Source organism: Eretmochelys imbricata, chromosome 14 (assembly GCF_965152235.1).
Source record: "Eretmochelys imbricata isolate rEreImb1 chromosome 14, rEreImb1.hap1, whole genome shotgun sequence".
Taxonomy (NCBI): Eukaryota; Metazoa; Chordata; order Testudines; family Cheloniidae; genus Eretmochelys; species Eretmochelys imbricata.
The window spans coordinates 19436952-19463214 of NC_135585.1; the positions used below are offsets into that span (position 1 = coordinate 19436952).

General features: G+C 39.3%; 1 protein-coding gene across 2 annotated transcripts in view; it reads left to right on the forward strand.

The window, feature by feature from the left end:
• Nucleotides 1–26263, forward strand: part of FOXK2 (forkhead box K2) — a 64244-nt gene that overhangs the window by 16740 nt on the left and 21241 nt on the right. Inside the window, exons 1-2 of one of the 2 annotated variants that reach the window (XM_077833446.1) lie at nt 22602–22734; nt 25269–25463. In XM_077833446.1, the coding sequence (XP_077689572.1) occupies nt 22643–22734; nt 25269–25463 (287 nt within the window). In that variant the 5' untranslated portion in view covers nt 22602–22642. Of the gene's footprint in view, nt 1–22601; nt 22735–25268; nt 25464–26263 lie in introns of those variants that run through there. The other variant, XM_077833445.1, reaches the window with a different exon arrangement.

Genomic DNA, 26263 nt, shown 5'->3' on the forward strand with positions numbered 1-26263 from the left:
TGTCCTAGGACACCTGGTTAGCAGACCCTAAGGACGACTGCTTCATTTCACTGCATTGTGAGTGAGAGTAGTGTCATTCTCAAGGATCTTTCAGACAGGAAAATGGATGGAGCAGTTAAGAAAAATCTTTGGTTTAGAAGGAGCTCAAATTGCATCAGTAAGCATCTTTCATTTCTGTAGCCACTGTGACAGGATTTTGGACTTTCAAGCTGGCAAATAAAGTCAGCAGGAGTTTAATGTAAATCAGTTGGAAAAAATCTGTCTAAATGCAGTTTGCTGCCTCCACAGACATGTCAGCATAAGTACACACAGCGCTGGTAGTCAGCATGACATACCCCAAATGCATCAAGAGTAATGCCCTATTGAAGGAAGCAATCTATCTCTTATGATGCGTGAATGTTCTGGTCTGACCGATTGGGTCCATCGGGGAAGTAGACACTGTCCCGTGACACTGTCCCATTGATGAGCTCCAAACTTCGACAGCCATCAATTCACCTCTTTTTGTCTTGGGGCCCAGTCACCAACTGCAGCAGATTCTGGTCCCAAAAAGGAGAGACCCGGGATGCTTTTTTGTTCAACTAGAAAGGATTGATGGTGCAAGCATTTCCATCTCCCTTTTCTGCTTCTTTTTTTTAATATATAAAATTAATATAATTTTATGGAAGCACTCAGAGGCCCTAGGCAAAATGTTGACCCCGTTGTGTTCTATGCTGTACAAATACATATTAAACAGTATTGGTCTTGAAGAGTTTGCAATATAATCTTAGCTAACTTTTATTAAAATCACCTGAATTATGGAACCCACAGTCATACAGTCTGACTTACAATGATGTCTTTGAGTGCTAGCTTACTGCCTTTTCCTTACAGCAAGTTTGCAACCACATCACTTAGATCAAGGGTAAATACTATGGTTTAAAATAGTTACCTTTTCAATATGAGTATGTGTTTTGAAATGAAGGCAGAAATGAGTTTTGAGTTTAGGGTAGGCTTTTCAGTTGTAGTTATTCATTCAGGTTTCTAGATATTGATAATCCCAACAAACAGATTTTGGACCTGAAAACCACAGTGCATTTGTCAGTTGAAATGATCAAATAACAAGCACATTGGCAACATACAGGAAGGAGATGCAGTAGGTAAAAACCACAGAACAGCTTCAGTTGTTTGTTCTCTTAAAAATTGAAGTGTAGGCCTTTCTGCTTTTAAAAAGTGTTGCTGGTACTGGCCTGTTCATAAGATTGAGAAATGCAACCAATTCATATTCCCAGCATGTCCCAGAATTGTTCAAACACAATGTCAAAGTGAGCAGTGAATAGAACTGGTCAAGAAACAGTTTAGTCAGAAAGTGCTGATTTGTCAAACCCAAAATGTTTAAAGAAAACTGTTTGGGTTTGACAGATTTTCTCTGTTTCCATATTGAAATCTGTGAATGTCCAATTTTTCAGTAATAACGTAGCTATCTTCCAGGAAACAGCATATTTAAATGTTGTTGAAATTATATTTTGATCAAGCATGCTTGCTGGATGAGCCTTTTTCTTCTCAACAGGAATTTTTACAATGTGGAATGGCAGTTAGGTAGTGGCATGATTCAGCCAGCCATGCCCTACAGAGAGGGTACTGGCGCTGTATCTCTGGTGGCAGCACAGGACTCTGTTCAGACACTCCATGAAGAGTTTCAGCAACAGTGGCACTGTATGTTTCCTGTGTCTTATTACTTATTAGCCTTGGCTTGGAATATGAAATAGGGCCTTTATTAAAGGATTTACCAGTTACCTGTTCTTAGAGAAACTGAAATAAAAATGCCCCCTTAAATGCAATCCCTTACCCTCAGAAACAGGGACCAAGTTCCCAGTACACAGGCTCTGCTTTAATCAGGGCCCAGGCAGACACTCACCATAGTTTCCAGAGGCAGGGGAAATTACTTCCAAATAGTCTCTGACTGGCTTCATTCTCCAGTAATGTCCACTTTGTATGAGCCATCATGATGTTGGGCTGTGTAGCTCCTCCCAGAAGTTTCAGGTTGTCCCTGTTGGTTCCAGGCTTTCCTTTATCAAATCCTTCCTTGGACATGATGATGGGAGGTTACATTTCTCACCCTAGTACTATTTCCTCTTTATATTCTGCCCCATAATAAACTCCTGCTAAAGCTTTCTGCCTTTATGATTGGCAACTGGCAGTTTCTTTAGATCAAGGCAGGTTGATCTTCCACTTCGAGGAAGTCCTTTCTTGCTTGATTGGGTGTGGGGTCTGTACAGAAAGAGCATCAGTTTGTGGAGGTGGGCATGAGTATTCTAGATATCTGATGACAGAATCACAGGAGATGAATAATCCTTTCCAGTGTCTTTAACACACAACTCTCCACTAACTTTTATTTTCCCAGTAAACCCTTTGGAATACTCTAAAGTTACTAACCCCAATCTCAGAAAGTTTGGAATGGCTTTGCTCTTTGCTGCTGCTAGATAGAGTCAAACCCAGCCCTCATATATACCGCCTTATCCATGAGTATGTTTCGTTTCTATCTCAGTAGGACAGTCCTGCTTATAACAGTGTTGTTTTTCTGAGGTTAGAAGACTGGTGAGGCTGGAAGTGATCACTAGCTCCAGCTTACTACTTGACTATAAATAAAGCTGATCTTGTGAGGACTGAGTGGCAGTAATAAGTAACCAGGAATCTTGTTTGAGAGAATTAAATGTTATCTTGAGTTACTGCCAAAATGGATGTTCTTTAAGCCCTCTAAAGAAAGAACCAGTAGAAGTTGTTCCTTATATACACTGCTGATGCTAGCTGTCATTGCTTTTAGCGTTTGCTTCACTTTCCATGGAGCAAGACATCAGCCTTTATAAAAAAAAATAATGGTTGTTGCAGAAGTCTGTTTCTCACAAAAACACACATGCTGATGCAGCTGACTCAGCTCCCAAAGGGAAGTATAATCAAAGAAAATGTGGTTTTGTTTCTGAGTATGGGAGTCTTATCTCTAGCAATCCCTCTGGCCTTCTTAGGAGTAGCTTTGACAGGGACCAAGAGGAATAGTGTTCTACGATATCTACACCAAGAGGATGGTCTGTTGTTGGTGTACACAATATGCTGTGTTGTAGGTTAGGTTTGTGAAACAAAACCAGTCCCTGCCCTGAGGTGCTTACAATCTAAAAATGAAGTGTGTATATTAGAGAAGAAAAGTTGTGAGATGAGAGAGAACGTGGTTTGACTATTTAAGGTATCAAGCTGAGGGACAGATTGTTTGGCTGAGGAGAGTAAATCAAGGAAGAAAGTATTTCATCATGATCATCTTTGACAGTTGAACCAAAATTGACAGTTGCACGAAGTAGTATACATTGGAGTTTCTAAAGTTACTATTAAAGTATAGCAAAAAACTGCAGTTATGGAAGTGAAGGAATAACTGTCGAAATAGTTTGCTTTAGTCTCTGCTCTTGCGGAATTAATGTAATAAAAAAAATTCTAACCATAAACTGTTCTACAAGTAATATTTACTGTAACTGATTCCAGATGTGTAACTAATGTAGAAGACTCTTCTAGTATTAGTTTTAAGTCTACCCTATTTCAGAGGTGTTCTGCTGGATTTAAAACTTTTTTTTAATAGTTGTTGTTAGTCTGGTTCTGATACTGGATTTAGCTTCTTGTTCCAGTTGGATGTCATACACTGGAAGATTGAGTAGTGCAGGGCTAATTATTTCCAGATAAATATAGGTAAATACCCTGGGGGTTGGGCTGCTGCTGTTACAGTGACATTGCACTTCAACTTAGAGGTCCCTGGGTTCCAATTAAGGAACCATTGGCTGTTGGATGTGTTAATACTAATGCACTTTTGTCCTACTTATTATTAGTCTTGGTAGGAGCTGTCTGCTCAAACTTTCTGTGGCAGTGTTATGGAGGAGAATGTATGTAAGCCTGTAGGGAGATTTAGACCCTGATCCTGACCATGCAGGAACAATTGTAGGATTGGGGCCTTACTGAAGAGCGCTAATGGGGAGCAAAGACTGGGGGCTAATAAATCTATTCCCTGTGAGTGGCTTTTATTTTTAAATACCTGGGAGGTTCTCAAATATTATGATGGCGTGAGTAGTAATAGTACCTAAATAGAAGTTGTTAGACTAGCCAGCTTGAAGACATGCTAAATGGACCCTCTATGAAGCTTGAAAGCTTGTCTCCTCCACCAGCAGAAGTTGGTCCAATAAAAGATATTACTTCACCCTTGTCTCTCTCATATCCTGGGACCAGAGCATAGATTAGGGGTAGGCAACCTATGGCACATGTGCCAAAGGCGGCATGCGAGTTGATTTTCAGTGGCACAATGCCCGGGTCCTGTGCAGTGGTCCAGGGGGTTCTGCATTTTAATTCAATTTTTAAATGAAGCTTTTAAAACATTTTAAAAACCTTATTTACTTTACATACAACAATAGTTTAGTTATATATTATAGACTTATAGAAAGAGACCTTCTAAAATGTTAAAATGCATTACTGGCATGCGAAACATTAAATTAGAGTGAATAAATGAAGTCTCGGCACATCACTTCTGAAAGGTTGCCTACCCCTGGCATAGATAGTTCTCTGAGATCATTTGCTCAGTGTGGAGCAACAGTCAATAAAGCTAACAATGTTAGGAACCATTAGGAAAGGGATAGATATTATAGAAAATATCATAATGCCACTGTATAAATCCAGGGTACATCCACACTTTGAATACTAAAAGAAAAGGAGTACTTGTGGCACCTTAGAGACTAACCAATTTATTTGAGCATAAGCTTTCGTGAGCTACAGCTCACTTCATCGGAAGTGAGCTGTAGCTCACGAAAGCTTATGCTCAAATAAATTGGTTAGTCTCTAAGGTGCCACAAGTACTCCTTTTCTTTTTGCGAATACAGACTAATACGGCTGTTACTCTGAAACTTTGAATACTGTGTGCAGTTCTAATCAGCCCATCTTGAGATATTAGGATTGGAAAAACTATAGAGAAGGGTGACAAAAATGATTAGGGGTATGGAACAGCTTCCATATGAGGATAAGCTGAGAAGACTGGGACTGTTCAGTTTACAAAAGAGATGACTAAGGGGGAGGTAAGAGATCTATAAAATCATGAATGGTGTGGAGAAAGTGAATAGGGAAGTGTTGTTTACCCCTTCACACATCACACGAACTGAGGTCAGCTAACGAAATTAGTAGGCAGCAGGTTTAAAACAAACAAAGGAGGTACTTCTTCACACAACGCACAGTCAGCCTATGAAACTCTTTGCCAGGGGATGCTGTGACAGCCAAAATAATAATGGTTCAAAAGAGCATTAGCTAAGTTCATGGAGGATAGGTCTATCATTGGGTATTAGCCAGGATGGTCAGGGTTGCAACCCAGTGCACTGGGTGTCCCTAAATCTCTGACTGCCAGAAGCTGGGACTGGATGACGGGATGGATCGCTCTGTAATTGCCCCATTCTGTTCATTCCCTCTGATGCCATTGTCAGTGGACCTGATACTGGGCCAGATAGACCATTAGTCTGACCCAGTATGGCCAGTCTTGTGGTCTTATGGGACTATACAGCTACAATAACATCACAAACATCTATATAGGAAAGGTAGATCCCCCTCCCCCAAGAAAGGTATAAAATTGGAGAGACGTGAAACTCGAATACTATCATGTGGGGGAATTGGTAATAGATCCTTTCATCAGTCTGAATCCAGAACGGGCCCAAATGATCAAAAGTTACTATCTGGTGGCTAGTTGGTGGTCTGTATCTGTTTGTAGTGGACATAGGTTCATATCACTGTTGACACCAACTGGCAAGGACCCTTGCTGGCAGCCTCAGATTGTTCTTCAATATACATAACCAATTCAAAGTTGATTGCAGAAATTAGTTGCACCCATATTGCACACACACTTTCCATATTTTGGAGTTTTACTGTGTTAGAAGAGTGATCTGATTGATGGTTGGTCTGTGCCACTTTTTATATTGTCATGTTTGGAGGCACGAGGACAAAGGCAGGTTGTGTGCCCAGTCAGAGGTCACTACTTTTCAAAAGTTCATAGCTCATGCACCCTTCCTGGATCTATCCAGGCAATCGCCTCAGAGATCCACAGATACTATAATAGCCATTTTATATAATTTGAATCTAGCAGTTGTAGAAATTAGTTTAACTGCCGCCACATGTGATATTTGACAGAACTCCTTTAAATGAATCCATGCCAAGCAAAGCTATTGTTTGGGGTACAGTGGGATAACAGGCAAGCCAAACAAAATTAGTATATATTAATCTGCTGAGTGACATGTATGTCTCATTTGGGCTGCCACATACTTCCTATGTGACCTCTAGCAAATTATTTAATATCTCTCCCTCAGTTCCTTGTCTGTTGAATGGGAAAATTTTCTATCTCCCATCCTTTGTATTTCCTGTTTAGGTTGTAAGCTTCTTCAGGGTAAAGACTCTCTCTCACTGTCTCCATACAGTGCCTAGCACATGGAGGCTTCCAGATACTGCTGTAATACATACAATTCTGTTAAATTTTGCAGTCAGCTAAGGTAGTGTGTGTTACTCCTTGAATTGTGTATGGTAAACCCTGAAGGGGATACAGTTTTGCTCCTAGTATTCTGTGTTGCTGAAGTAGTTGATTCCTCTAAGTTTTCAATAGTTCTGTCCATAAACTCTCGTCCTCTTTGTTTTAACAGGGAATTTGAGTTTCTCTTCTTATGAAAGTTAGCTGCTTACATAGGACAAGAAATATTAAAACAACAAGAGTAGTCCCTGATATCTGTGTAACATTATGAAAGGAGAAAATTGATGGAAGGTTCAAGCAGTGGCGATATTTATAACTGAGGGGGATCCACTACTTTTAACTACTGAAGGAGAATGGAATTTTGTCATAATTAAAACCAGTCTCCTTGACGTACATTACTATATTACTTTTATAAAATGTTTTTAATTGTTTTTTTCATTTACAACGTAAGTGATTCAGAAACTGGTAGCATATTTTAAAAATATTTAGGGGGTACAGTCATCCTGTTCAACTTCAGGTTCACCAATCATTTCCAGTGCGAAGAGTCACCCTTATTGTCTTTTCTAAGCTTTGCTGTTTGACTCTGTTTAGTAGAGCCCTGCGCAGGTACAAAAATGTGGATCTGCATCTGATCCGCATCTGCCCAAGATCTGCTAGTTGTCTTTTACCTGGATTTGCATCTGTACCTGCAGCAGCAAGCTGTCTTACAAGGGCTAGCGACGGAGGAGGGAGGGGGAAAAGGGAGCAAGTGGGGGGCAGGGTCTTGCAGGGAAGAGGCAGCACAAGGGTGGGGACTGGGGGTAAGGGGCAGCGCAATGGCTGGGTCTCAAGGAGAAGGGGCATCGTGGAGGAGGGGGTTGTGGAGAGGGGCCTCGCATCACGTGCTGCTCCCAGGGCTTGCGAGCGATGGTACGCGGCAGCAGCAGTGCATCACAGTGGGGTGAGGTGGCGGGGCCCTGCCCGCTCTAAACCCGTGGCCAGGGGTGGGCCCTACTGCTCAGGTGCCGGGTCTGGGAGCGCAGCCAGTGTGGCCGGGCCATGGTGAGGATGCTCGCGCTGCCCGAGAGGCCTGAGCTGCTGGACAGGAAGCAGCGCAGTGAGCGGGTGCTGGACAGCCTTGACTCAAACCTGCTGCCCAGCCCCAGCTTCTGGCCCCTAGTGTTGTGTTGTCCCCTCCGCCCCCTGGCTGCCAGAGCCAGGCGCAGCCAGTGAGTAGAGCTCTGCATGGTTGTATCTGCATGCGACCCACTATCTGCGAAAATGGTCCACGGATATGAAGCGGATATCCATAGATTTTCAGGGCTCTACTGGTTAGCTTTTTGCAATGAACTCTGTAATGAAAGTGACGTACACGCTAGGGAATCACTGCTGAGGACAACCAGCAGCAGCACATTTCAAAAGCAAGACTTCCACCTGTTTCCTACTACTACCACAGTCCCTGCCTGTCTTCAGTAGTGCTTCATGGCAACCTTTGGTACCTTGAACTTTGAGGTCCTGATAGTATTTACATTAAGGCTATTTTCCCCCAGTCTGGCAAAATAAGGGGGGTGTAAAATTGATGTAAATGACATTTAACCATTGTACATTGCCGGAGTGCTGTAAAGTTGTCTTAAAATAAATGAGAATCAGACTCTTAATTCCTTTCATGGTCTTGTATGAAGGACACACAAGCTGCTATATAGCGATGACAGCTTGTGGAAGCATTGTGGAGAGATAGAGATGCTTGATAAACCTAGATCAATCACTGAGATGTAGAGATGGCATGAAAGGTGTTCATGAGAGAAGACTGTATGAGGAAGCTCTAATCTTTGATGTTTCAGATAATACTTTAGCATGGCAGTGCATTTAAATATTGCAGTTCTGTGGCTTACCAGTTTGGAAGTGATTAACAAGCCCACTGCACTTGTTTAGGGGGAGGAATCTTGTTCATAGTCCCGGTCATCAAACTCCTGTTTTGTGGCCGGGAGGAGGGGGCAGTGCATTGATGATACTGCTTCTGTGAGGAGTTGTCAGAGTCCACAGTCCTGCAACTATCTGAAGATGATGCTGAAATCTTAGAGGAAAAAAATCTATTCAGTCTTGGGAAAATAGCTCCCCTTTGGGGTCTGTATCCCATTCCATGAGAAAACGGTGAGTGAGACAAGGAGCAAATATGATGTACATCCTGCCCTTTCTAAGGCAGTGTAGCATTTCCCTTAGCTTCCAAAATGCTGCCAGCCTGGGGTCCCTTTCACACTTAGATATGGCAGTAACCTTGTTATTCAGAAAGTCTGTGCTCTTTGCTGAAACTTTCTATGAAGTTATTTGGTAGCTTTCTAATGGGGATTCTGATCCACTAAGAATTGGATTGACACAACTGATTTCAAAGAGGCCAACAAAAATGCTGGTAGATAAGGATTTCTTGTCACTACTAAACTGTGGTGGATTTGAATAGGTGATTTAAAGCTGAAGGGCTTCATATCCCATTGCCAGTCTTCTGCATCATCTGGGTGGTCTCTTCCCTTACTGCCTTCCTAACCCGTAAATTAAGGTGAAAGTCAATGACTTTTTTCTAAAGTTGTTGGAATTGTCTCATGAGAGTGCAAATTAGCTTTAAGATACAATTTTGTAACTGAGCTAATTAGTGTTCTAAGCTCTTAGTGATTGTGATTCCTGGTGATAATGAAGGGAAAATTACTTTTAAAATATCAATTAAAACTTTTTGACTTGTATAGAAAATAATGAAAAATAAGTTCATGTTTTATGGCAAGTTTGTGATATATGGGAAAAGTTTGAAGTTTTTTACATATTGTTACAGATGTTAAAACAATTGTCTTTACAGGCTAATGCTTTAAGTACTCCATGTGTCTGTGGTCTTCCTTTTCAGCTCCCATTTGATTTCAAACCTTTACCACTTTCTGTAAATGCTGGAAAGGATATATAGGGTCATAGAGACTAGCTTAATACTGGATAAAGCCACACAAGTGACCCCAACAAATGTACATACCATTATTATTATTATTTATTATTTTTTGTATTTCCCCCTCTCCCAACTTTCTGTTGGTACTAGTTCTTGTAAAGTGTACAAATAGAAATAGTATATAGTCTTTCACTGTTCCAGGTACCAATATTAACTAAGATCATCCTAATGTACAAATAAATTGTGAAGTATGAGTTAAAAATGAGGAAAGTTGGGTAAAATGGATACTTGCTGGTAAAATGGATACTTGCTGGTTGGTAGTATTTACCTTTGCCACTGTATTCTGATATGCTTAAACAGGAACTGCCATAAATAATGTGGTAAATATCCAGTTTTCAAAGGCACCTACTTTAGCAATTGTAAGGGTTTTGTTTGTTTTTGTTTTCCTGGAACATCTTCAGGATAGAAAGTTTTTGCCATCAGTGGCAGGTGCTTGGAAATTAGGAAGCTTTAAGTAACTGCAGTTTTTATTGCTAAAGTGTAAGTTTTCTTATTACCGTGGCATCTGGCTGAAACCTAAATCAAGCTTTCTGAATGTTCAGACATTGACCATCTTCATGTGTGAGCGTAAACGTGACACTATATTAATATGGTGGGGCATATTATAAAGAATGACTGGAATTCTGGTTTAAGCGGTAGTGAAATATATGCACAAACCTTTTTAAAAGTATAATTAAAATGCTTAATTATAATTATAAGTATTTCAAAATGCTTCCATGTTCCTCTATTTTGACATAAGGGTAAATTCTGCTGTGGAATTTTGAAAAGAACATATTAATGGTGACTTTTTAAAAAATAGGCAAATATATTTTTGATTTCATTGTTTGTGCTACAAAGTAATATGAACTGTTACTTTTAGATTATCCAATATTTGTGCATGGAAAAATTAAGTATTTTTCAGTTCTTTCTTAAAAGGTTTCAGCTGTGAAAGGGTAGGAAAAGGATATTTCACAATATATGAACACATTTGTCTGAGAGTTTTCAAGATAACAAGTGGTTTACATGTCAGTTTGAGAGTCCCATTCAGTGAAAAATGAAGCCTAGTTGATATGCTGGGGAAGCTGGGCTGAGCAAACTTGGCTGCTTTTTTATAGCAAGCTCTAATGCATTTAGAGCAGCTTTTCAAATTTTTGCTCACCTGCGGCAACTTAATTGTTGGAGCAAGTGAGCAAAAATTTTCCCTTTGGTTTAGTGGTGCTATGGTGTCCTTGCTGTTGCAGATTTTGTATCTGGCATTTTTGTAGTGTTCCTTGTCTAAAAGGGTCCCCAAAGTATTTTACCAACTTAAATAGCTATACCAACTTGGTTTCTTCAGAAGGGAAGGGGGGATTCTGTGCTACAGGGTTAGTTGCTGTTGTGGAAGCTTTTAAATAGTACAGGGCTAGTTGTTATCTACCCCATAATTTTAAACTCTGGTTTAATGGAATTCCAGTCTTGGATTAGGTCTAGCGTCCGCTGAAGAGGGACAGGTTTCAGAGTAGCAGCCGTGTTAGTCTGTATTTGCAAAATGAAAAGGGGTACTTGTGGCACCTTAGGGACTAACAAATTTATTGGAGCATAAGCTTTTGTGAGGTACAGCTCACTTCATCGGATGCATTCAGTGGAAAGAATTTAAAGGAAATGGATTAAAAATGGTGTAAATCCTCACACCTTCAGGTTAAAACTCAGAGATTCTTCTGATCCTCCAAAATGCCTCAGGGGAGACAGTAGAAATTCAGTGCTTCTAGTGTGGAAAGCTGTTCTCCGTTGGCTTTTAAGGGAACGTAATGGATCAGCAAAGCTAAGTCACAGTGTGAATTTTGTTTTTCTTCAGAGAATCCTGCAATAAAACCAAAAGAAACTGCTTCTAAAAGAGCACAAAATGTATGACTTAAAGCAAAAATGTCTGATGAGGATTCATTATGTCTGACTGGACTAAATGTTATCTTTGAATATGATTTCATATAGAACCTTTCATCCTGGAGGATCACTCTGAGCACTGTATACCTTGCTACCCACCTACTGAAATGCATCTGCCTCTGAAGCAGAACACAGTTAATGGTGAATTGTGTTCAGTCGTTTAGGACAGGAATTGAACAACAGTTTATTTAAAGATACTATCATGAAATGAATCCCAGTGTTAAATCTCCACCTTCCAGCGTAAGACAAGCTAGGAGCTCTGTTTTTGGCTATCTGAAGCTGATCTAGCTTAATATCACTCACTTCTTCCCACACCAAGTATCACTTGCTTAGCTAGCTGAAAAGATATGGGGGAATCTAGGTAGGCAGAATGTAAATACTTTAATTACAATTTAGCCATGACACAAGGGTCTAACATGACTGGATTTGTGAAAAAGTCTTCTGGGATTTTTAATTATTCCAAGTGTTTAGGATCTCAGTTATATGTCCAACAACCTGTGTGTTAAGAGTAATACTACCCCCCAAAATATTAGATACTTACTTTTAAGGATATAACTGCAATTTTAAATAAATATCAGTTAGTTTTAGAGAGATTAACTTTCATTTTGTTGACTTGGAGAAGGTTCCATTTTTAGAGATACTGTCAGCTTGAAGTTTTTTACATGGACTAATTAAACCCAAAAATGTATTTAAATGCTGATGAGCCTTTCCTTTATTGCTAGCTGCCCCGGACAGAAGCAAGTTCTGTTTCTTTAGTCATTTTAATTTAATATCAAAGCTGTTTTAAGCAGTATGTTGTTTGATGGCTGTGTCTTAATCTGATGCCCTGAATTTTTACTTTTATTTTCTGAGAATGCATTCCTGATGTTAGCTTTCTCTCATGGTCTAGACAAATTTTTCCTATTATTAGTTCATCATTTTTACAGCAGTGAAGTTCTTTCAGAGAGGCAGAAACAGTGGCAAATTCAGCATGTAGTCATCTTCCCAATTTCCCAGAAATTTGTTGTGTAAGCTCCAATAGATGCGTAAGAAGTGAGATGTCTATGATTGCTGTACATGAACACCTACAGCCCCACAACACAAGCAGAGTATGTCCAGCTCCTAAAGAGAATGCATGCACCTCATATGTAGCTTTGCCATCATGCTCACTTTGCCTGAGGGTGAAGTGCAGGAGACTACACATTCTCTGAGCTGTGGTTTTGGGAAGAACATGTGGGAGAGGTAGTCTACTAACACAGAAACAAATCTAAGAAAATAAATACATTGATCTGAAAGTGGAGGTCTTACAAACTTCAGACTTCAAGTTTTTTTTTCACCTTGCTGTCTACCATCTAGCCTTAACTGCTTTGAGACGCTCTACTGTTCCTTTGCGGTCAGCTCGTACATTTGAAATTGTTTAACCTGATTCAAAGGAATTTTTCAGCTCGCAGGACATAGATAAATTTTTCTCCTCAAGGTGGGATCAGGGAGAGGTTGGGAAGGAGGGGGATGATCCTAGGGTTAAAGCAAAGACCAGGAGTTGGAAAATCTAGTTCCTAGTTCTGCTGCATACTTCTTGTAACACTTCAGGCAAGTCACTAACCTCTCTGTGCCTGTTCCCCCTATCTGAAATGTGGGGTTAATACCCACCTTACATGTGTGTTGTGTGGCTTAATTCATTATGTTGATTCTTGTAGTGCTTTGAGATCCTCTGGTGGGAGGTGGTATAGAAATGTAAATGGATGTTTGTTTTTATTACATCACAGATGTGACTGAACATAGCATGTGTGTATGTGAAAATGGTTGTATATCAAAAATATATTCCATTTTTTCCTCTTTAATTTAGTTTGATTATAAATTTTATTCTTAATCTGATTTCTGCTACTGGAGGGTGCTTAGACTGGTCCAGGTATTTTTGGGTGGGTTGTTTCATCTTAAGTGATGTGACTGCATGTCATTAACATCTTGACATTGGCTTTGACCAAGAAAGTGGGATTCTCAAAATGTCTTAAAGTAACTAGGCTCTTTGTTGTTCAGCACTGAGCATAGAACCTGTAAACAAGGGTTAAGACTTCCTTTCACAATTGGTGACTTCTAGGAGCTTGGACTTCCTGAAATCAAGGCATAAGTTTCTCATAACTTTTCCAAGCATATGGTTAGAGCAGTCACGTAAAGTAGGGCATTCTTACAATATGGCTTTTAAATTCACCTGACATGTCTGGTCATGGATTCTAACAACTTTACTCTGTCATCTTCGAGAGAAGGTGGGTATATGCAGATGAAAAGCTTAGAACAAAGGGTTACAGGCCACAAAGGGCCTCTCTGTTTCATGAACTAATAGGTATAATTAGAATCAAAGCATTAAACTAAGAGCTCTAAGAATTGGTTTCTATATGATAAGTTTTAAGTTAGCATCAGAGTATTGGGTTCTGTTTTTGACTCTCCCATTGACCCTTGGCAAGTTACTTAACCTCTCCGTGTCTGTTTCCTCATTTGTAAAATGGGGATAATGAAACCTCTTCAGAAAACTCGATGCAAGGATCTATGTCCGAAGTATTTATTCTTTCTAACATGAATGTCTTGTTAGATTTAGTATTATGATTACTGTATATTTCATCTTCATTAATCTTTCCCATATTGTACTTTTCTGTTGCCTGTTATGCATACTGTAATTATGAACTGTGACTACGCATACTTAAGGTTGTATCCTCTCAGGAGCTCTCTTGAGGCATGGAGAATCCATACATTGTACATGGATCTATACCAGTGGTTCTCAACCTGTTTACCCATTGTCGGCCACATGTGCATCTCTCTGTGTTATGTCAGCTGCACCCACAGAATATATATACTACTTGTTATGGCCCTGAGGATGTCACATGAGCTGCAGCTGTGTGCTAATTGGGCTGCAAGTGGCCCGTGTGTTGAGACCCACTGGTCTAAACAAATCCATTAGCAGTACAGTTATGTTAAAAACATAGAGCTCAGAGTACAGCTAAAACCATGGGTGTCCTTTAGCACTTCACGCTGTACTGCAGGGCTAGTTGTGGAGTAGACCTAACAGGGATACAGCTGGGAGAGGAGTCTGACAAAATTCTGTTTTCTGATCATCCAGTGCTGATCTAGAGAGGAAAAAATAACAATTATTTCTGTTTGAAGTTGGGATAAATATGAAGTACTACTTGTGGTCTCTGGCTCACTTTTTCAGTGGGCTGCAGTAATCGCGGATTAACAGATGAGGTAATGGACAGTATTACCAAGTACAGAGAGACTGGGCTTCTCAGAAGCTTAGACCTGGCCTATACATAAAACTTAGGTTGACCTAGCTGTGTCACTGAGGAGTATAAAAAATTAAACATCATTAGGCTGACCAGCTGTTGACCTAGCTACTGCTTCTCTTGGGGGTGGATTAAATACAGTGATTGAAAAACTACTTCTGTTGCTGTTGTGGCTGTTTACACACTATGGTGCTACAACAACACGGATGCAGCGCCAGAGGTGTGCCACTGTAACGGGTATAGTGTAGACAAACCCCTAGTGTTAAGTAGACCTCATTCTCTTGATTCAGATGTAGAGTTGCATATATGCAGACTTGCCTCTACAGATAGCTATTTTAATGATAAGCGAGTTTTGGCATAACTTGTGATAGAATATAGGTATCTGATAAGGTAATACATATACCACTTTGTTCTAACCTGAGAGTCATAGGTGCCTTTTATAGTTATGCACGTATCTCAACATTTCATGACAGCACTTTCTCTACTTCCCCCTTTTGTTTTCATTGTAAGGGATACTACAACACTAAAGTACTCGGTTTTAAAGGATTTGTTGGTTTTAATATGGTTTTGCAGGCAAATCTGTTGCTGACAGTTTACTTAGAAGTGAATGATGATATTATTAGAGTGCGGTGTTTCCACATGTTCCTTTGCAGCCAAGCAGTACCCCCAAGATGTGCTGACGGGGGAAAATGCTGACGTGGATATCTGTGACTGGCCTGCACAATAGTAAAGGAATATAGTACTGTTATTTTATATAGTGTCTACTTCCTTTTACTAAAAATAACACATTTTATAAAAAGCTAAAGTGTTTCAGAACAGTTGAAAATGTAGGCTTAAATATTTGGTGGTAATAGGAGAATCATTCTATAGTGCAATTGTATGAAAGGAAGAAATAGGAATTGATTTTACTTTTTTATTTTTAATTAGAAGCTATAGTATAGTGCAGTGATGTATGGTTTGTCAGGTGCTGAAATAGCCATTTATAAATCTGATACAAGTATGGGCATCTTTTTTAAAAAATGAAGTAAACTTTATCAGTTTAGGATGAAATTTACTGATGGAGACCACACAACCAGACTGCACACTGCTTTTGTATACAGAGATGCTAAATACTTGAAAATGTACTATTTCCATAGGCGGAGTTTCTTTTGTATTCACAGACTGGGGAGCCTCAAATTCCAGAGGCATTACATGAGCAGTTTTAATGAATTAGTGTCTGGTTTTGCTGCAGCAGATGTGACAAGCAGCTTTATAAGCTGCTTCCCATCGATCGCTGTTTTCCAGCTCTTTTGTCTCTTTCTTTTGGTTAGAGAAAAGCAGTGAAGAGCTTGGTTTCTACAGTAACTGCTGCCTACATTCCTGCCTGCAGGCCAGTTTCTTTCACTACTCCTTGTAGCCTATGCAGGGCTACTGTATTAGGTTTCTTTAGGGTTGTTTCTTTCCCCACCCCCTTGGTGACTTTAACATTTTACCATGTAAGAATCAGAAGATCTTGTGGTGGGAATTTGTAGTTTCAGTATATGTATTTCTAATTAAGCAAAGCACACTTCCAAGAATGTAGACTAGCATCAGTATTACTTGCAACTGATGAATGCCAATTTTTGTATGGCTGATGCTTGAAGAGCATTAAATGTCTGACTGCAAAAGAAGAATTATGGTGTTGGCTGAAAATTTGGGATGTCACTATATATTGTTTGTGGTTTAATTACCTTTTGAGAGGGAAAGAAGTGTTAAATACCCGTATTCATGTTTGAAATTCATTCATTCCCAAATATGCATTAGCTGATAAAGGTAAACATGTTTGTGAATCTTTATTTTTTTTCCCTCTTCCTCAGCCACCGTCAATATCTTTGTGTCATAGTGACATCCTGTTTCTCTGGCAGAGGAGAGCTAGTTCCAGATCCTTCTGGAAGTAGTCAGTAGCCATTTTAGAAGTGGTACTGAGATCTCTACAGATTTTCAGGTACTCGCTTCCCTACTCAAGCTGCAAGATTGTACCTTGAATCTCCAGTGTGGTAGTGCGTGGTTTTACTGGCACATTTCTGTGCCTGCCTCTTGAGATTCTGCAAAGTTATGTTGACCAGATTGGGCAAATGTGTAACTGGAATATTATCTTGACATAGTGGGACACTTCTTTTGTGCTGAGTCCTAATTTATATACAAGTTTTTGCATCGCAAATCGGACACTGTGGTAGTTTTTTTTCATGGTTGTTAGAGCATGTGAACAATAACAGCATATGCTAAAATACTTGAATGTTTAAGTGGAAAAATGTGCCTCATGCAAAAAAGAGCTACTTGTCAATTTAATGGTCCTGACATCTTGCTCCCTAGACTATCTTGAAGCTGATTGTTGCAGAGGCACTGATGCTCTGATATTGGTGGGAGAATATGCTTTGCAACTTTCAGCCCTTTGCCAATTAATATGTAGAATTAATGGAAACTTGGAAGGAAGTTTCACTAAGGCAGTGGTTTTCAAACTGTGGGTCGCGACCCAGTACTGGGTCGCGGAATGTAAGATGCCAAGTCATGGCGGCCCGGTTGGTGGTCCTGACCAGAGCCATTAAAAGTCCTGCTGGCAGTGCTGCCCGGCTAAGGCAGGCTAGTCCCTACCTGTTCAGACACCATGCTGACCCCGGAAGCGGCCATCAGCAGGTCCAGCTCCTAGGCGGTGGGGGCCACAGGGCTCTGTGCGCTGCTCCGAGCACTGGCTGGGAACTGGCCAATGGGAGCTGGGGGGGGGGGGGAACACGGTTCCTGCAGGCAATAGCTGTGGAGCTCCATCTAGGAACCGGACCTGCTACTGGCCGCTTCCAGGGCACAGCGTGGTCCGTGGTGCCAGGACAGGCGGGAAACCTGCCTCTGTACTCCCACTGCGCTGCTGACCAGGAGCCACTGGAGGTAAGCCCATACCCCAATCCCCTGCCCCAGCCCAGAGAACCCTCCCCCACCCTGAACCCCTCATTCCCGGCTCCACCTCTTAGCCCTCACCCCCGCACCCCGACCCTCTGCCCCAGTTCTGAGCCCCTCCCACACTCCAAACCCCTCATCCCTAGCTCCGTTGGGTCACGAGCATCAACAGCTTTCTTCAGCTGGGTTGCCAGAAAAAAGTTTGAAGACCACTGCTCTAAGGCATATCAGCCTGTGGAGGTAGTTGAGAGAATCATCCAGGAGGACATGCTTTCCCCCCCGCCCCTAAGACCTAGTTGCCCCTACTTTAAAATGCAATTGCTCTTGATGATTTAATTTAGAAAAATGAGTCATAATCAGTAAATGGCCAAACGTAATTGAAGTGGAAACTGGTGGCAAATTACCCAAATCAGGGTTTATTTAAAAAAAACACACACACTAAAAACTCCACCCCATACCCTGATCCAAAATTTGTCTTCCTGTTTATAGGAAGCAACACTGCTCTTCTGCTTGGGTAGTTTTTTACATTGCCAGCAAAGGGTGTTGCCTAGAGCAAATAGAAGAGGCATGAAAACTTCCTTTTTTAAAAGTTGTTAGTGTTTGAAATCTTCATGTTTCAGTACTCTCGCGTTTGACTTGTAATATTTAGTAAACAAATTTTGTGAAATCAGTGAATTTTTTCATAAATCTCTTCACACCGTGCGTGAATTTTTACAACTTAGTCACAAAATCCCTAAAGCTGGAATTTCTAGTGGAAACACATGAGTATAAATGGTACTGATTAAAAAGCAGCTTAAAAAAATACACCAAAACCTCATCATTTAGGGAGAAGATTCAATGTCATTCCCTTTTTTTATTGCAAGAAAATGAGTCCTCTTTCCCCCTGTAAGTCTCCATTATAGCATTTCTTACATTGTTAGCAGTTGTCTTATTTGGGTATTCCTAGAAGGAATTTTTACAAGAATATCTGAACAATTATTTGTTTTCTTTAAATATAATTAAATATTTTGAATAGTTTGCATTTCAGTTATTAATATAATAAAAACATTTAATGCTGAGGAATTTGAGATAAAAATCTAAAACAGTAATGGGGATTGTTTGAATTAATTTTATGGAACTGTCTAGATGGATTTACATATCTACATATAGTTTGAATTGGGAGCTGCTTTGGAGCTAGTGTTAAAATTTACCTTAACAGTTTTTTATAGAAGTTATTACATTATTAAATTAATTTAAAACTTTTTAAAATGACCTTTGCTTTTTACGAATATTTTTCAGTGTCCAGAGAAGATCACATTCTGAAGACTGACTGTATTTGTAACTTAGTTAATTGTTTCTACATGTTCATATGAACCATATTAAGCAGAAATACTTTAAGCAATGCTGAATTTGTAAACTAAGCAACAATACTAGAATGTAAAATCTTGCTAAGAATATCTTGTAAATTTAGCTCTAAAACAAAGCATAATATCCCAGTTCCTGTTTTTCATAAATTTCATTTCTGTTGGTTCCATTGAGGGCTGAAGTAAAAAAAAAAAAACAGCTCCTCTGCTCTTAAAGTCTGTTGTTTGAGTTGATTGGTGTGTGACTTGCAAAATACGTCAATTTGGAATTCTCTTAAACATAATCCCAACTTGTTTAAGCTAATGTTACAAAATGTTCTGGGAATGAATCGTTCAGTTTGCATACGCCAAGCAAAGTGCCCATGAACCTGAAGTTCCATGGTACAAAATTTAGCTGATGTAGTATAAAACATAAGATACCTTCTGTTGGAGGTGTGGGATGGCACTGGTGGTAAGGATAAGTGAAGGAGCAGAATCCCTTTCTCCCTCGGGGATAAACTTGTTACTCCTCAAGTTGACAAACTTTTGTCACTTTTAAGTATCTAAAAATGCAGTGCTTTACCCCATCTCCGGGATTTCTTAGTGGTTTCTATGCTTCGCTTTGGAGTTTGAAGCAAACTGAGCACAACTCTTTGACTCCAAACAGCCCCTCTGCTCCTACAGTCTAATTTAGGTGATAACTGAACAGTGTGTTCACATTGCCAAACTGCAAATTTAAATGGGGGCAGGGGGATTGTATTTTGTTTATAATGTAATACGTTTTTTGTCAGCCATTTCCTATCAAACTAGTAATCAATGAAGCAGCAAAAAGAGAAAAGACTCTATTGTGACTCTTTCTATAAACTATTTTCATGATGAATTAAATACCTAAACAGTTTACAAATGTTTTAAAATCCTAACTTCCTAAATGTGTAATGTTAAGTAAGCCTGGATGGCAGACAATTCTACACCTTGATCATAAATTTGGTAGCAAAACTTTTCACTTAACAGTTTAAATATTGCTGTAGTACTGTAATATGGAAGAAATAAAATGCTGTGTAACATTACAAACTTGCCAGAACTATTTTGGATAAAACAGTTGAGTTGCTTTATGTAAAATATAAATGAAAAACAGTTCAGGACTCGAAGTGGGCAAGCATGCACTGGAACATCTTAAGAGCAACTACCCCATCTCCAGGCACACCCTCCCCCCAGCTATGTGTATCACACAACATTGTCAGTCTGTGATGGAAGTGCTGTTTATATACAATGTACCTTTGAAGGGTCATGCTTCCTTGTAGGCTGAACAATCTTCAGTGAAGATCATGGTGGTTTTCTGGTATATTGAAGGGTAGACGAGGTAAAAGAAAATTGTGTAAAAGAGGAGAGGAATCCAAACTGGGGATGAAAGTCTAAATTATTGAGAAGCCATCCTGAAGCCAAAAGAAAAGGGGATCCTTGTTATGATGTAAATGACACTCTAGGGGAAGGATGGTTTTATCTTGGGAAATACTGTGATCTGTCTTTCTCTCCCTTGGTCAATTCAACAATCGTAGAAGGGGAGGAACAGAGACTGTGGATCACATTATTGGTGATTACTTTGCTATCAAAGAAATCCTAAGCGAAAACCTACAGAGTGACCCAAGATTCTTGTTGATTACTTTCATTTCTATTTTAAATAAAGTACAGTGGGGAAGATAGAGGATCCTTGTCATTCCCACTCCTTATCGCTTTATTGTTCCTAGCTATTTTCCAGATTTTTTTTTTTAGTAAAAGTTTTACAACATCTTCTAAAAGGAATCTCCCCTGAAGATTTTGATACCAGGATGATTCGTAGGGTTATCAGTGCTAAGTCCTCATAATATACTTCCATTTGAAAAATGGAGGTGTTGATCGAAGGAATTGACTCGTTCTGTAGGGGCAAATGGTGTTGCCAAACCATGTCTTGATCACTACAAGACAGCTTCAAACTGAATGGTCTAGGGCAGTGGTTCTCAATCTTTCCAGACTACTGTACCCCTTTCAGGAGTCTCATTTGTCTTGCGTACCTCAAGTTTCACCTCACTTAAAACTGACTTGCTTACAGAATTGGACATAAAATACAAAAGTGTCATGGCAAACTATTACTGAAAAATTGCTTACTTTCTCATTTTGTCTGTGTGAAATTTTAGTTTATAATGACATCACTAGTGCTTTACGTGTAGCCTGTTATAAAACTAGGCAAATACCTAGATGAGTTGAGGTACCCCCTGGAAGTCCTCTTTGTACCCCCAGGGGTGTGCTTTTACCCCTGGTTGGGAACCACTGTTCTAGGGAATATTGAAGCGCTGGGTCTGACAATAGGACTTGAAATGCTGGTGCCACAAAGGACACATCAGTGAGAGCTAGGAGTTCTAGCCTGTTTCATGGCTGGGTGCTGAGACAGGAGTAGGAATCCAGTCAGGTGATAAATTTTACAAGAGTGTAATTCTGCCCCCCTTCACCCCCCGCCAACAGCATGGACAGAGCTGTGAAGCAAAGAGGGAATGCTGGAAATGTGGATGTGACAAGTACAACCATACTGTACACATTTGCTCCTCTAATGAAACCATTATCTAGCAGCCTATGAAATTATTTTTATTTATTTAACACTTACATTGCAGTAATGCCTGCCCAGTCCCATTTTGCTACGTGCTATACAGACACATAGTAAATGACAGTCCCTGCTCCCAAGGAGTGATTGGAAAAGTCAATCTGTGGATTTGCTTTTTTTCTCTACCCCTCTGTCCTCCCCAATTTCATTACTCAATCCATTCTGGATTTATTTGTGTAGAATAAAAATATTGTGTGCTACATCTTACTCCCACCCTCTAGTCTGTGCTCGGTATGTTTTCTGTTTAGATGATAAGGTCTTTAGGGCAGGGACCTGTCCTCCATTTGGAGCTATGTAAATAATAAATACAACACAAGTACTGTTGTCCTGATTCATTCTTCTTTTTTTAAATGACCTAAAAGTGGATGCTATCAGTTATGAATTTTGGAGCTGGTAAAACCATGTTGTTATGTAGCTTTTGGAAATATTTATTTTCACCACTTAGAAATATGACACACACTTTTCACCCTGTAACTGGTGGTTTGAAAATATTTTAACTGTTTTTGATCAATCCCAAATGTACCCATTTGATTTCTCACTGTGAACTGCAATACCTTCCCATGCGTAATAGAGCAGGAAGGTTTCAGTGGTACAGTAAGATGAAATGCAAATATTTAGGTGTTCACATGTTTAACTAGATTAGAAGTTTAGCTGGAATCATATTATATTCTCCGTATAACACCATCCTCTCAGAGCCCAGCATTTGGAATGTTGAAAAGTGTGGTGGTAATGCTCACACAGTATAAATATAGTACCTAGCTTGTTACAAGTGATGTTAAGCTTGGCACAGAGTTTAATATCCAGTACAGAGCTTTGGTTACGCAAAGCTCCTATCTTCTCACACTTGACCAACACTTGAGAGCCACAGTGGTCTCAGACATAGTTTTTGGAATCAGGGCCTTGGACTTGGCAGGGGGGAAGCTGTTCCGTATCTTTGTGTATGATGGCCAGGGGCTAAGAAGCGATCAGGAGACAGAATGGCAACACGAGGGAAGAATTTTTAGTGGAGTGTAGATAGATATGTAGGAAGAGGGGGTTTGTGCTGAAGCTGACCTGGAATTCAAATTTTGTGTCTTTGGATTTGCCTGTACTTCAGTTTAGGTTATGAAGCCTCTCTCCCGCTCCCCAGTAAAAGCCCAGCAGCATTTTGGAGCATTGCCTGCTTACTAGTAGATGGTATCCTTGTACTATGCAATAACCAGTCTGAACACTGAATCAGCACTTGAAGTTATGTACAGCTGCTTCTGTATTGCTCTTCAGTTGAAGTGAGTCTTCTCTACAAAGTATTCAGTCATTGAGACTGAGGAGTAAATAGACTTGAATCTGCAAAATAGTTACATAAAATATGTAGAAAAGTCTGTTCCACAAAAGTCTAAATATTTAGGTTTCAAACATACAATATTGCTACTCAATTTCTGTTATTAATGTTTACTTAAAGTAAACATTCTGGCTTATTCTTCTGTGCTGACAAAATGGATGCCTTTGCTTGCTTTCTGTTTGTGTGCTCTTGAAGAGTGATGATGTCGTTGTTAAGAGAAATGTTGGTTGGGATAACGTTGGCTTTCAACAAAACAAACTTTATTCCTTTATTCCTTTTCTGTAGAAAGAGCAAGGAATTCCAGCTTTATGGTGTGGCAGTAATGTCATCTTTACTGTATACTCAAGTTTTTCTACATTTCTCAGCTACAGTCCTTCATTGTGGTTGTTAGTTTAAAAACAATTAGCTAGGATTGCATAGTGAAACAGGGAGAGTCTAGTCCATTTCACTTTCCTGCTGCAGCCCATGTGCAGTGTTTTGGCATAGATTCTGTTCCCAATTTAGTACATCAAGCATGCTTCGGAATCAAGTTGTCTGTTAAACTCAGACATGGTCCTTATGAAATGAGATTGAAAGGAAGGTCACAGTCACATTTCCCCCCCCCCCCCTTACTCTTTAAGCATGTAACATAGGAAAACATGATCCATTCTCGCTAGCAGTGAATGTCCATGTTTGCATTAGATGCATCTATCCTTAAAAGTTGTGCCAAAGTTATAGTGACACTTGGAACAAATGCTGCTTGCACCTGTTCCAAAGCAGCTTTGTTTCCTTTCTTAATAAAACTACAATAGAACCTCAGAGTTATGAACTGAGCAATCAACCACACATCTCATTTGGAACTGGAAGTACACAATCATGCAGCAGCAGAGATGTTAAAAAACGCAAACATGGTACTGTACTATGTTAAAAGTAAACTACTAAAAAAATAAAGGGAAAGCAGCATTTTTCTTCTGCCTAGTAAAGTTTCAAAGCTATATTAAGTCAGTGTTCAGTTTTAAACTTTTTAAAGAACAATCATAACATTTTGTTCAGAGTTCTGAACATTTAGAGTTACAAACAACCTCCATTTCCGAGATGTTTGTAACTCTGAGGTTCTACTATAGATCTGTGTAAAAGGATCGCTTCGCAATATGGTTTCTAAAGTTTGTTTGTAGATTGTCATTGACAAAGCCTCTCGTTGAGGGGCATGTAAATATGGATACCTTTGCATATCTAACATGGGTTCAGTCCTGTGCATATCTGACAGATTTCCAGGAGGGAGAGGGCAGCAGTACATCTAACATTATTAGCTTATTGCTGATTATGAGCAAAAGGTAAAATTACTTGAAATGGTTTTTGTTGGTGCTATGGTTAATAACAGAATTAAATGTAGGTATGCTCAATCTGTTTGTGTACAGTTAAACTATAAATAGCCTATTCTCCTGTTTAATTGGGTTAATTTCTAAAAGCTGTAGTGCTTGCCTAATGAGCGTGCGTGGGGGGGGGAATGTTTTAAAAGTTCATTAAAGATGGGTTTTTAATTAATGTATACAAAAATTAAACATTTTTGCATATTGTTTATATAACTGGATTTTATCAAATTTAAAACAGTTAACAGTTAAAGCAAACATACAGACTTATGGTTTAACTTTTTGTTTATAAGTGACAATTTTTGCATTAAATCTGTCTTAAACAGTCTGTTTTTCTGAGTCTAAATTAAGGCTACATTTGCCATGACTGTTCATTTCTGGTAGTACCTATTGCTTTTACAGTTAGGCACCATTAGCATTGCTGTATGCATAGTAAATAAAGTGGTTTAGGAGAAAAAGAACAAAAATTGCTTTTAACTAATACGAGTGAAATTACATAGGCCCTGATCCTACAAACACTTATGCATCTGCTTAACTTTACTTCTCTGAATAATTTCACAATAGGACTACTCAGAGAGTAAAGTTAAGTAACTTCATAAGGGTTTGCAGGATCAGGGCCATAGTGAACAAAATACTACTGATGAATGGATATTGGAGGACTTGTTAGCTCTCTTAAGTAGTTACTGACAGTTCAGTATACTTAAACGAACTGAGGTTTGAGATTTTTCTGTGGCAGTACTGATTGTTTGGGATACTGTAAATTGTTAATGCACAAAACCCATTCCTTCTGATGTCACTTGCTGTTCAGATGTTTTTGAAATAATACCCCATTTGGAGTATGTTTCCAGTTCAATCTCAAAATGGACTACAGAAATCTAGAGAGAGTTACAGCGTTAAAATAATGTATAGACTTAATACAATTATATTTGTATTCTAAAGTCTAAAATTTTGACTTTCTAGTGTTTACTAGATCTCTGTGCCTGTGTGTAAAATGAAGATAATTGCAAATCATTACCCAAGATAGGCTTTTACTACTTTAATCAGGGTTAAATATTGCTTGTGAGTTACGCAAAAAGGTCTGTTATGTATTACCTGTAAACAAGTTGCATAAATATTTGTTTTTATTTTTCAGATGTACTTTCAGGTTTCCCAGCACAAACATCAAGATAACATTCACAGCTCTGTCCAATGAAAAGAGAGAAAAACAGGAGTCCCCAGAGTCTCCAGTGAAACCTGTGCAACCCCAGATCTCTCCCTTAACAATAAACATTCCAGACAACATGGCTCACCTGATCAGCCCTCTCCCTTCTCCCACAGGAACTATCAGGTATTTAAAATTGGCAAAATTGCATGTAGGGTAATATATGGTTCCAGAATCAGTACAGAGATGCAGTTCATTTGATGTTGCTTTCCTTATGTAATAATGCTTAAGTTGGAGCTCAGAGTAGCCTCAGATGAGCCTTGGAGTAAAACTATAAGTGTTGTGGTTTTTTTTCAGTGGCTATCTATTCACATAAATATACAAATCTGTTACTGTCATTAAAGTCTGACTTTAAATTCACAAAAGCAATAAAATTGTGTTAGGGCTGTACTCTGAATGCATCCTTTTGTTCCTAGTATTCTAGGATGGTTAGAGCAGTGAATGAGCCCACATTTCCCAGTGGCTGAAATATTTGGACACACTAGAGTGAGTTTAAGAATTAAGCATCAATCTTAACTTACAATTTTCTTGCCATTGTTGGTCTTCATTATACCTGTGACAACACTTTAATTTAGTTTCTATTTTTATTTCCATTGTTAGTGCTATTCTTAAGCAGTTGACTAAAATCTAGTTTCCTTAGTAAGTTTGTCAGCAGAAAAATATGTTTTAGCTGTTTGGCAATGCTTACTTTGAAAGCTAATGATTAAAAAAAGAGTCTCTTATTGACAAATGACTGCAGTCAGTAAACTAAGTTTCTTGTTTATAGTATCTCAGTATAGCATCAGGAGAAGTATAGTGTTGAGAAATGTTTTGGTAGGTGTGGTTAATTTGGTTGGGTCTGTTAGTTTAGCTGTATTGATTAGAGACTCAGAGCCATCATTTGGCTTGTTGTTGGGTTGAAGTTCAATTAAACAAAAAGCTTAATT